The 13,395-nt window shown below is 37.1% G+C and overlaps 1 protein-coding gene across 1 annotated transcript; it reads right to left on the reverse strand.

Annotated features, from left to right (window-relative positions):
• Nucleotides 1-1,137: 1,137 nt before the first annotated feature.
• Nucleotides 1,138-13,395, reverse strand: LOC125815270 (sphingoid long-chain bases kinase 1). Its single transcript, XM_049494709.1, has 9 exons — nt 13,054-13,395; nt 12,103-12,652; nt 11,643-12,011; nt 10,280-10,373; nt 10,138-10,175; nt 8,620-8,766; nt 6,207-6,306; nt 1,867-2,795; nt 1,138-1,570 (listed from the first exon to the last, which is right to left on the reverse strand). Exons 2-9 carry the CDS (start codon nt 12,520-12,522, stop codon nt 1,421-1,423), a joined length of 2,247 nt encoding a protein of 748 aa, XP_049350666.1. The 5' UTR covers nt 12,523-12,652; nt 13,054-13,395; the 3' UTR covers nt 1,138-1,420.

The following is a 13,395-nucleotide window of genomic DNA, read 5'->3' on the forward strand; positions in this document are numbered from 1 at the left end:
GTGAAAAATTATTTGTTTAAACATGCATCCCAATATATATTTGTTTCGTGCGATGGAAAATGTTTTTTTTTTAAATAAAGTGATTTTTTTTAATTTTATAGGTAAACAGAAAATGTTATCTTAAACTATTAAATAATGTGAGAAAAAGGGTGGGAAGTTAGGGTGTGGGAGGTGGGGATTGGGATACGAGGCTAAACGTAAAGATGAAGTGTGTTAAAGAATCAGGATAACACATGTGAAATATCACTAGTGAAACTTGTCTTTAATACTTTCATTATGATATAATTTTCCCAAAATTTGACTAACTTAACATAAAAAAATTGAATAACTTTGTATAGGACACACCTTTAATGCTTATTGTTTCTCATGAAATATCGTTTATATTTCCCACAAACTCTTCAAGTATTAGTACTTATTAGGCACCTCGATGTGGATTCACTCTTTAAGTATTACTTTAAGAGTTAAATAGCAAATGAGAAAAAGGAATAATTTTATTCTTATGGTAGAATGATCATAATATCTCAATCTTACAAGTAATCCTTGGCAGACTGAAAATTTTCCAACAACCAACATACAAAAACAAGTACAAAATATTCTTTTTCTAGCGTGTTATTCTTCAACGACCTGCCTAACCCAATCAATCTTGTCCCCCTGTCCTAAATTATTTGATATAGTTTGACAAAACATAAATTTAAGAGAGAACCCAAGATCTTTAACAAATCAGCCATATATAAATTAAATATCAATCTGTCCTTGTACCAAACAGTTCTTTTTCCATCCTTTGAAGCCTACAACAGGTCATATTGATTCTAAATGTGTTTAAAATGCTAGAGTTAAGTTGTCTGAATGAAACTTCGTGAAGTATAATGACCAAGATGACATACCGGAACAAGTACAGGGTCTCCCAGACCATTCCATCATCTTTATAATCAAACTTATTTTCCAAAGCTTCCCACTACAACTAAAATGGCCTTAAATGACCACAAGGAAAGGAAAGAGAAGCTCAACAAATTATTAAACAAGGCCAAGGAACTCATCATTGCTAGATGCACACCCCTTACTAAGGCCTTTCTTTTGTCCATTTCCAGCTGGTACTAGGGTTTATGTGGCAATGAAGGTGGAGAGAGGAGAAACTGCTGGATAAATAAAATTTTCTTTCCTCAACAATAGAAAAGCAATAATTTACACGCTTTGTCAAACCATTACAAGAAACATGGCCAATATTCATAGCAAGCCAACTCAAAAGGCAAAAAATACAAGTTACGGCAAAGGGTACATGTTAAGATATAAGCTGACATATAATTTGAAAAATGAAAGCAACATTGACAAAATTTACAAGGACCTCAATGACGAATAAAGAGCTGAATGTTGTAGCCGGAAGGAAGAGAGACCTATTGAAGATATACAAGGACTCCATCAATCACTTGCAATTACCTGGGGCGCGACCAATAAGCCTGCACTGTTCTGGAAGCAAGGACGAAATCACTTGCTCATTTACTGGGAAAAGTTCACCATCAATACCACAGCTACTGTTAGAGTGCTTCCCAGGCTTAACCTTTACTGCCTTAACCTGCATTTCATAGAAAAAAACGCTTAATTTGATTTCAATGAGCACCAACCAACAAAACCACATTAAAATTTATAAACCAGATTTTCTTTTTTTGAAAATGGGTTAACTCTAAACTGATACTCTGTGGTTCTCGGTGCAGTTTATCTTTGCAAAGTAGACTGACTTTTTGAAAATATCCATACAGTAATGGCCTCCATCCAAGACAAGGAAACTTGTATTAATGCTCTAAAAAAAACTCTCTGCCTTGGTGGGAAAAATGGGTAAAAGCATCTAAAATACGGCTGCTGCTGCTTTACCTTGACATACTCAACGTACGGGAGGGAAAGGTGTCGGCCCATTTGCAGAAGCAAGAAGAACCTTATAAGCTTCAGTCTTCCACTTCCATGAACCAACAACAGATCTAACGTGTTGTCATCAGGTTCTGCTTTTGGGGCCACAACCTGTGAACTTAAGCTTTGAACAGTTTTGCATGAATGATTGCAGACCAGGACACCAAGAAATTGACCTTTTGTAGACACCCATTCTTCAGCAGCCTTCTGGACAATATCTTTCCGAACAACATCTTCAGTATCTTCTGCTGGTCCAGGCAATTCAATAGGATTTTCTATATTCCAATGAGGTTCTGTGTCCCATCTTGGTTCTGCATCCCAAATTGGGCCGGGGTCTGACATTGTTGATGAGATATCCTCTTTATCATTTGTAGTTGTATTTGCCCAAGAAGATCTAGTGGGGTCATTTGCAGCAGTCAACCCAGCCCACCCTTTATCTGCTTTTGATTTGGACCTAGTCCTGGGCCAATTCGGTGTTACTGAATGTGGAACCTGAGGATGGATAACTTCCGGTTCAGAAGTTGTGTTGCCACTCCGTCCAGCTGACAAGCGCTTAGATTTTGCATCAATTGCTCGCACATATTCTGATGGCTCAGTGCTACTACATGTAGTATCCAAGTCTGCTCCAGACATTCTACTTGGGGTCATTATTGAATCAATACTTGATAAGCTTGAGGCTCTGGGAAGCCCTTCCTTGCTTGACCTTCTCATAATATCTGTATACAATTCAGACATATCAATGACTGAAGCTTTTCCTTCTCCAGTTGCTTCTTTCAGTGCAGGAAGATACTCCACTTCAAAATTGTACTTTGGTAAGCACATGAATTTGAGGAACCCAGCGACAAAGTAGCGTAACGGACCAAACCGCTTCTGGTATTTCTCGGATAGTTCCAGCACTACAATAGATAATTGAAGTCAACTATCGGAAAATAATATGCAATTCAGACAAAAATATCAAGTGGTAAATACTAAATATCCATGTGAAAGACTAGTGATACAGCCAACAACAATGGAAAGTAGAGAATTCATACAGATATGTCAACCTTTTATTTATTTTATTTATTTATTTTTATGACAAGGGAAACCCGCAGCCGCTACCCTTTGGGTGCGCACAGGGTTAAACCCCCGTTCCTATGCAATAGCTCGCAAACCACATAGGAGAAGTAACCCGCACTAGGCAAGCCCGGTGAGGCGAGCTCGACCCAGAACGCAAACCCCTTGCTTTCGCTGGCAAGGGGTTTCAAACTTGAGATCTCCAACATGGAAGTCCCAAGCCCAAACCACTGGGCCACCCCCGAAGGGTCAACCTTTTATTTATTTTCTTTTTTTAATGATCGAGAAATCCTCAAAGACCAGTGGCTCATGGTTCGAAATTCGGGGGATAAAGGGGTTCTCTTTAACCTTATCCACTTAAATACCAAGCTTTGTTTGCAACAAGTTTCAAACCTGTGACATGCACCTAACCCACACATAACGTGTTGCGCTCTCACCACTAGACCAAAGCCCAGGTGCCGACATGCCAACCTTTTCAATCATCAAACCAACCTTCTATATTCTCAAAATTAATTAATCTTAAATCCTTGGCGTCATCCACAATCTGCGCAGCAGCTATATAAAGGCATCAAGTTGGTGCAGACTGACATCCATAAGCAATGTCATGCTGGATATCCCAAGTGCATATGCATCTTATGTAAGGAAAAAAATCATATGCTGAGAAACATGAATTTTGAGTCGCAAGCATTAAAAAGCTTTACGGCAATAGCCTCCACTAGCATTTTTGCATTCGATAATCGAACCTTTTTTTTTTTTTGAAATTGGTAACGTTGTATTCCTCAGCATTAAGGATATGCTGGAGACCATCACAAAGAAGCCAAAAAAAAAAAAAGAGTAGGAGAAAGCTACTTACAGAGATCCTAACAAATCTACTAGTTCTAATCGATAATGCCATTTCCCTTGGAAAAAATAATAAGCATACTGATGAGACAAGTTAGCAGAATATGACAAAGCAGACCCTGGTACAATAGGCTCAAATGCTATCTCTAGAGTTGCTAAGTCAACTCGTAACACTTGAACCCCATAAGGTTTCTAACAATGTAAGTAAATCAGGTATGTAAAGCATAACATCTTGCTTATTATGTTACATGACCCAATTTTCCTCCTAGTTACACGTAAATCTTCCATTTCAACACAATCAACAGGCCATCCACGAGCTATTACCACTAATTTGTCCTATACCCTAAGACAACACAAAGTACTCCCCATACCCTGGCCTCTGTGAGAAATATAGGAAAAGAATATTATTGAATTGTTGTTGTGTCTACATTATTACATTGAGACCCTATTTATAGACCCTAGAATACAATCCTTTACCAAGTAGGATACTATTTAGTATTCCTATTTCTATTTCTATTTCTATTCCTATTCCTATTCTAATAGGATTGTATAAACCTATTCATATTCTAACACTCCCCCTCAAGCTAGTGCATACAATTCATGTACCTAGCTTGTTACAAATGTAATTAACACGAGGACCGATGAGGGGCTTGGTGAGACATCTGCGAGTTGATCACGCGACTTCACAAAATTGACAATAAATTTCAATGTGCTTGATCTTCTCATGAAATACTGAATTTGCTGCATAATGCTGATAAAACACAGTGTTGGAACTTCCCAAACCAAGCTTGCAAAGACTGTTTCAGACCATAGAGTGACTTACGTAGTGACTTACGTAATCAACATACAAGGCTACTAAACTCCCCCCGAGCAACAAAATTAGGTGGTTGCTCCATATAGACTTCTTCACAATGCAACGAACATTGTAAGTACTCAAAATCTAGTATAAAGTACATGGTTCATGTTGGAATCAATAGACAATCGATATTAAACAAGTCACCGAAAAACTGCCCAAAACATGCTCATATGCCGGAGTATTAGATTTGATGAGTAAAAGTGGTCACAATCTAAGAAATAAAATTATATGGGTAGGGTCGGAATGATGTCACGACGCAACTAGAAAATAGAAATTATATAGGATAGATATAGGATAGTTCGAATTGATGGAACGACCCCATTGAAAAAGAGAAATAATATGGGTAGGGTCGGAATGATGGCACGACCCTACTGAAAAAGAAAAATAATACGGGTAGGGTTGGAGTGATGGCACAACCCTATGCAAATCAGATTTAAGGAGTCACCGGTAAGACGAATGGAACTATGCAAATCAAATCTGAGGAGTCACTGAAAAGACACATTTATGCTACTCAGATATGAGAAATAGTTCGAAAAAATCCACGGTACTACACAAATTAAATATGAAAAGTAGTCCGGAGAGATGCACGGTGCTACGCAAATCAGATATGCAAAAAAATGTAGTCACCGGAAGGATGGCACGGTGCTACACAAATTATATATGAAAAAGCAGTCACCGGAATGATGGCACGGTGCTACACAAATTAGATATAAGAAAGTAGTCACTAGAATGATGCATGGTGACCCAACTTTTGCTAACATAATCATTGGCCAACGGGCAGCATATATGGGTGCCACCCGCCGGCAGCGGAAGCTCTTTGATTTTCTATCAAAATCGTAGAGGCTTTGATACCATGTGAGAAATATAGGAAAAGAATATTATTGAATTGTTGTTGTGTCTACATTATTACATTGAGACCCTATTTATAGACCCTAGAATACAATCCTTTACCAAGTAGGAGTAGTATTCTTATTTCTATTTCTATTCATATTCCTATTCTAATAGGATTGTATAAACCTATTCCTATTCTAATAGGATTGTATAAACCTATTCCTATTCTAATAGGATTGTATAAACCTATTCATATTCTAACAGCCTCCATGGTCCCGACATTCAGAATCATTAAATCTGGTGGGTCCCAAAGATCCAAGACGAAGGAACCATGGCAGTCCAAGACCATGGAAGAAATGTTCCAATATAACTCACATTAGTCTTTACGACTAACTCATTGCTCTACAAGAGGTAACCATAAGCCATATAACGAAAGAAACCCTTGTTAGAAGCTGGAACGACGTTCTGGGGTGACCTGTTCTAGCAATTACCATGTTCTAAGGTTCACCAATTTTAAAAAATCACGTTTTGGGGCGACGTGTCCCCTACTTTTCCAAAATATTTCCTCTTACGTATCTGACTCCTTATCTTACGCTACTCAAGCATCTGCATTCGTGTAGGTAACATCGACAAAAGTGTTCAAATGACATGATTAATCTAAATAACAAGAGTTATTGTAAGGCATAAACATTAATAATTGCTAGGGAAAAAAAATGAACTAAATTACCATCGCTTACAAAGCCAAAGTAGGTGACAGTCGATCCAAAGTGAATTCTACCACTTTGAACCCATTCAACAGCAAAAACATCGGTAGGTGTAAGCCCTCCCTGAAAACAAGAAATCGACACTACATATGAGGAATAGATAACCTAGCAACAGTAATGAAATATTTTGAACAATATTTCAGATATCTGATTTTCTATTCATACGTCTTTTTAATGGAAAATACTGGAACTTCAACTTTATATTAGATTTATTCAAGTTCCACTCGTGAAATAAATGCCTCTGAGTGATAGTGTTAGAGGAGGGTCTTTCTCTACTTAACCCACAGAAAAAATAAAAGAAAGTATTAAAAGAAACCACACAGAGAACAGAAAATATCAAAGATTTTAAAATCCTGAGAAGACAAAACGATAAACCTGGGAAAGACAATAGATCTAGAGCAGACGAATAGAACCAGTCTTCTAAAAGAAACTACCTGACCAAATAAAAGCTGTTCTTAGCTTTGAGAAAGTTATCTATAGTTATGAAGTAATAATTCTATTGTTAAGGAATTTTTTGTGGAACAAGTAGTATTAACAAAGTAGAAAATCTAAGCAAAAGTGTGATTCTCTACAAATAGCATCCAATCATCTACTGCTAGATGGATTCTCATAGGTGCACCAAAAATATACATTTGAACTGGGACTCCCTAATTTGTACAGAAGTGTTTTCCACCCCTTCAAAATCTTCCTATAATTTTCCCTCCAGCTTGTCCACATAGGAGCTAGAGGGACCACTTCCCATCCATATTTCTCCTTCCTACTAAGAGCCCATCCGAGCGGCAATGGTAGTCCATTGTATGCTAAGCAAATTCAAAGCAGTGCTCATTAACTCAGCTATGGAACCTTTTCCTCAACATTACAAGCACTAGCTGGACAATGCCAGAGCACGCATCGGATCTTTTGAGTTGCTGGATTAGGAGGGGAGGAAGTAAAAGTCAAAAGAGATGGTGGAGATTAACACCATCATGTATATGGTGGTCAATATGGAAGGAAAGAAATGGGAGATGCTTTAAAGATAGGTCCAATTCCATACATAAAGTAAAATGGAATAGTATTGAAGCTCTACTTCTTTGGTGTCTACTTTGTATAGAAGATGTAGATCAGATTGTAGATTTGATAGGAAGCTTGTAATTGCTCACTTTTGGAGGTGGCCAGCATACCCTTAATGCTGATGAATACAATTTACCAATTTCAAAAAAACGCACTACCTGACTATTATTATGAAGTTTTTGCTTCCATCCTAAAGACCTAAACTTCCAACCATATTAATTACAAGATACATAAGATGGTCACAAAATCCATCACCACTTCCAACTCAAGTTTGCAACTGAAAACAAACAGTAGTATGGGACTTTCAACTAAAGTCATGCCTCAGAAAGTGAAAGGTTTGCTGGAAGGTTGGCAACAACAGGTGACACCAAAAGAGATAAAAGCAGATATAGAAAACTATTTCCATTGTGCATATTATGGACAATATGGCTGGAGAGGAACAAAGCTTGCTTTGAAGGGCAGAGAACTCACATTTCTAGAATTAAGGATAGATGTTTACAAGCTACAGAGAGTGAAGTGCACAGATATCGTTTTTGGTGTTGTTACTTAATGTGTTTAACTTATAATTTTTTATAAGTTTATCTGTTTTTTTGTACTTCTGGTTTGAAGGTAGTTTAATAGATATTTTTAACGGGTATATGGATTTATTGGATATGCTACGAAGAAGAGTGTGGTAGGCTGCTTTTTGTTTTATGTTGTTTTTGTTTCTTTTCCTGTACCATTTAATAAAATCTCGACCACATCAAAAAAATTAACTAGCAAAACTTAGTTGTACTTCCATGTGATGTTCATAACATCTTCCATGCATCATCACTGTAAATAAACTCCAACAATAAACATCGAGACTCAGTCTTATACCTATTCTGTGATACCTAGCTTTTGCAAAGAGACAAAAGACGAGAAAAGGTATCACAGGGTAGAACACTAGCCAAGGTCCAGGAAGTATCTATTTAGAAAAGGTCACTAGACAAGTCTCCATCAAGCATGATGTCAGTGATCACTATACTCATTCATTTATGTTTATGAGACATCATTATAAACATAATTTAACCGTCCTATCTATGAGTCAAGACCGTGATCCATCGGTATCAGATTACTAAATAGTGCTTGTCCACAGTCTGAACAGATCATCTAAATCAAAGTTCTCTTTTCTTATTCTTTTTTTTTTTTTGAATGGTAACAATATTATATATGTGTAGCTCAAAGAAATCAAATCAAAGTTCTTTCAAATATTTTCTTTAGGAAAGGAAATGTATATTTTCAACTATCCACCAAGTTGAAATCTATAATTAGCATGAAGACGCATTGAAGAAAGATAAAACATACCTTGACAATTGCTATGGCAGCTGACACTGGATCTCTAACTCCAAGCACGGTCCAGACCAAAGAATTATCAGAACCAGCAGGAATGATTCCAATTGGAACCGAAATTGCTTCTTTCTGGTTATCCCTAGTGAGTAACCCGTTTAAAACCTGAATCAGAAAAGCTACATTAAGCAAGTTTAACATATTTTTCTAGGCGAAGTAAGAAATATTAATTAACTCTGAGCACATATTTCAAATATCAACCAACAGATATTGGTACAGTTCACTTCTTGGTTCAGAATAACCAAGTTAGCATTTCAGAAATTTTCAAGAAACAATAGTAAAACTGTAAAAGTCACCTTATTATCATCAACACTGTCAAGAAACAATAGCAATAGTTGTATTAAGGCCATAGCTCAGAAAATGTGAGAATTCTATTTTAACACAAAATCAAAAGCTATATATAGGGAGACTAAAAAGCTCAACAACAGCATACCTAGTGTAATCCCACAAGTGGAGTCTGGGGAGGTTAGAGTATTTGCAGACCTTACCCCTACCTCGTGGAGGTAGAGTGGTTGTTTCCAAAAGACCCTTGGCTCAAGTAATGACTAAGAAGCTCAAGAAAGTATAAAATAAAAAAGAGGCTGATTGTAACAAAAAGAAAGGTAGAAATGAGATTGCAAAAGGCAGGAAAGAGGTCAATGGTTTTGTAGCCCTTCTCAAATTTGTTTTTAATTTTATGTCCTTTATACAATTATACTAGATCTTTGCAGGGTCAGTTCTTCTATTTAAATTGTAAAGGGTTATCTTCACCTATTTCCTCGGCATGAAAGCTAAAGGAAGATGCAAAAACAAAAAGAACCTAGGACTCATCAAACTGTGTATATCTTTTAGATCACAAATGATGTTCCAGCTTGTTAAAGATGATTGGTCAGATTCCATGGAGAGAAACCCCTTTATATAGGCTTTGTTCACTCTATACTTCTTGTATAAAGGATCTTCTCCCTTTTGTCAATGACTATTACTTGCTTGACCAAAAAACAAAAAGAAGTGAAATTCCATCGGAGAGGCCTCAAAGGTTGATTATTTTTGCTGAATTTCAAAAATTAGGGGTCGTATCAACCTTTCATGTTCTTTAACCTTTTTGCATAGCCTTTAACAAGATTGGCCGCTCAGGTGAAACTGATATACTCGATACATACAATCCCCATACTTAATAAATGCAGCACTATCTTCACAGAAAAGCATATGGCCATAATTGACAGACCTTACAATTTGTTTTACAAGGTAAAGGAAATTACACTTTCACAAAGGCTGCTTCTATCCTAAAGCGAAAGAAGTGTAGCGAATCAAGTAACTCTATGCACACCTAAATTATGCCACGACAGCTCACTCAATTTAGTGCTACTCGAAAAACCTTTATTAGCTTAGCAACTGGCTTATTGATGCAAGAAATGAGACCCATTGAACTATATAAGTAAACATTCAACCATACACACTTGTCACTTGCGAAATTTGAGAAAGAGAGACATAACTAACCTCATTCACTATTCCATCACCTCCAACACATATAATACCTGAACATTTGCAAATCAGAGAACATAAGAAAAACAATGATGAAGATAATCTAAGACATCTAAAACTGAATAACAGAAAAGTTATAAAGCATTGAAAGAAATACCATCAGGACATGTGCTGAAGTCTACTGTGCTTGCAAGTTTCCTGGCATGACCTGCAGATGTGGTTTTGACTACTTCCAACTTAAACCCAGCAAGCTGTTAATTCAATAGAAACAGAGCTAAAACTTGAGTCAACAAGAACGAACAAGGACATCCAGTCTGAGATGATTTGCTGGATCGGAGGACCACCAAAAAGAAATTCTGAAAAATGAGAATCTCAAGGATGCACAACAGAAGGCATACGTGACTAAAACAGAACTTTCTCAATCTGCACCTCATGAAATCAATTGGTAATATCCACAATTGACTCGCACGACAGATTACACATGAAAGATTCTTCCTTAAGAGCATATTTTATAGTGCTTATTCTGAAAAAAAAAACTTTATTTGAACACCTTGAAACCTATAAATCCAGCAAAAACCATCTAAAAGTTTTTTTGCAACGGTTCTTCTCTTTTTGGACATACAACAGCATCAATCACAAACGAATCGATTCCACATAAAAAAGGAAAAAGAAGCAAACTGAACTTGGAAAAGGCACATGATTTTGTAAATTGAGACTGCATTTCATAATTGAGAAGATGTGATTTGTTAAGAAATATTTGATGACAATTATCAAGAAGAATAGTTATTCAGATGACAATATTTGCATAGATTAATAGCACCCAAGGTTGTGGCTAGTGGCTCATGAAGTGGCTGAGAGCCATGAGATCTCAAGTTCAAACCCAGCAGAGACAAAAATCACTAAGCGATTCTTCTCATCTATCCTAGCCTTGGTGGACAGAGTTACATGGTACCTTGTTGTTGGTGGGAGGTAGCAAGTATCACGTGGAATTAATCGAGGTGCGTGAAAGTTGGCCTAAACACCACGGTCATCAAACCAAAATTTTGCATATATTAATGTTTTTTTGGACACGTAAAATCTGTATTTGTCTTTCCCAGACATGTTGTAAGTTTTGCCAACCCCAATTAACTTGGGATGAGGCATAGTTGTTATGTATAATTGTATTTTGCAAGTTTGACAGTTGGGGACGGGAGAAAACATAAAAAACTTGTGGACGAGCAAAGGAGCAACTATGTAATTGGATAAACACTGGAAAGCAAGTAATAATGACCATTAGTAATGTAGGGAGATATCATATAGCCTGCATATCGCAATGAACAAGCACCCCTTTCAAGGGAAAAGGATGGTTGGTGCTAAGAGAAAATGCAATTAGAGAGACAATTTATTTCATTTACATCCAAAACCACTATACAATTTATTATGCATTTAGCTTACCTTTTCAAAAAAATTATTGTCGTGCAATTAAAGGAGCAAAGAAAATTGCCAGATAGACAACAAGCTATTACAGTTCTAGAGCATACCTTGAATATAGGTTCAACCTCGCGATGGAATACTTTACTTGAACGACCACGGCCAGACCTTGGGTTTAAAATGACAAGCATTTTAGGAGGATTTTTACATCGTACATATGACTCAGGAGGAAATTCATTAGTACCCAAATCAGAAGCCTGCTTCTTTGATGAAGCCAGAGGATGAGGCAATAAATTCACATAACACTGTTGATCTGCAAATGCATTTACCCATTGAAGTGCTTCCTCGGATGAAGAAGCTAAGAAGCGAAAGTCCTTCTGACTTCTTCGATTTTTTAAAAAACAAGAAAGAGCACCGGAACCTCTTCTCAGAGGATATGAATGGATGGTGAAATGCCGGAGTCCAGGACAGTGTGATACCTGTGGTACGTGCAGAACCTACTGCTTAGCAAAACTCAAATGGAAGTGATACAAATTCTGACAAAACCCATAATCCCTTAAAGAACCTTACCGAAATAACATCCTCTAGATGCAGCATACTAGAACCCCAAATCATAGCCTTGCTCGTAAGTTTGGCTTCAACAGCATTCTGGCTAGTAACCTCCTTTGAGGCTTCTAACTCCAAATTTTTATGTGCCTTTCCCTTGTCTGAAACCAGCTTTCCAGAAAATACTTCATATCCAAGCAGGTCAGACTGCTCATCCCCAATGTCAATCCTATGCTCCTCATTCTTCTCTTTCTTAGGATCATTATTACTCAGACTAAGTTCTCCACGTGTCAGACTCCTTCCTTTGCTCCGTTTTTCAGGGAAAACAACCGGAGATGAATGCTGCCCAGCTGTAATCTGGGAACACAAACCGAGACGTCGAAGAGACTGCTGAGTTGTAATTTTCAAAGAATTATTTTTAACAAGATTCCCACCCTTCTGCATATTTCTGCTGGCTGAGCAAAAGAGAGAGAATACAACTGAACAATAACGGGTAGCTATAGTGCTAGTGTATCAAGATCCAGAAAATAGCTAATTCAAAGCCTAAAATTCACATCCAGCAGAAACACCAAACCTGCATCATGATAATTTAAAAATGGTGAATACATTGGGGGAAAATCACTAAATCATTACATGATAACAAAGCAAAACAATAAAACCACACTCTCCAGATCAGAATAAGCAGAATTCATCAAGAAAACAACGACCCAATCGACTAAAATTGTCAAGCCAAAAACTAACTGTAGTCTCACAACATCAAAACCTGCATATTTATGAAAGCATTCACTAAATCATAACGAAATGCAAACAGCACATCACTCTCTAGATCAAAACTACCAAAATTGATCCCAGAAAAGAAAAATGCCACCAAAACAGTTAAAATTGACGAACCAGAGATTAGCTTTAGGCGTTCCACCTACCAAAACACGGACACGAACGCAAAATAAAAGGAACAAAAAAAAGAAGAAAACCAACCTGATTGTTAGGGTTTCTGAGGTCAAAATCTACGGTTCTCGTGTGCTATGATGAAAATCGAAAGCCTCAATTGATGTTTGCAGTGAAAATCTCATCGGAAAAAAATGCGTCCTTAAGTCGGCACGACGGCAGTTCACGGAGGAGCCGATGAGCGGAGAAGAGAAATGACCCGATATACTTCACATATGGGAGAGAAAGGAAAACACAGAGAAATGAGAAATCGCTTTTTCCGTCCACTTTCTCTCATCTACTACCAAACATGAGCTAATAAAAAAAATAATCCTTCTCTCTTCTATAATGCTAAAGTATTTCTTCATATGATTTGTTAATTTTAATGGATCT

This window comes from Solanum verrucosum, unplaced genomic scaffold (assembly GCF_900185275.1).
Source record: "Solanum verrucosum unplaced genomic scaffold, falcon-dt-bn FXZP01000261.1, whole genome shotgun sequence".
NCBI lineage: Eukaryota > Viridiplantae > Streptophyta > Magnoliopsida > Solanales > Solanaceae > Solanum > Solanum verrucosum.

Coding starts and splice junctions, on each gene's coding strand:
- LOC125815270 (XM_049494709.1), bottom strand. CDS start 12,522: ATGCAGAAGGGTGGGAATCTTGTTAAAAATAATTCTTTGAAAATTACA. Junction 10,374..11,642: donor AGGTTGAACCTATATTCAAG/GTATGCTCTAGA, acceptor TTGAATTAACAG/CTTGCTGGGTTTAAGTTGGA. Junction 6,307..8,619: donor CTGCCATAGCAATTGTCAAG/GTATGTTTTATC, acceptor TCTTGTTTTCAG/GGAGGGCTTACACCTACCGA.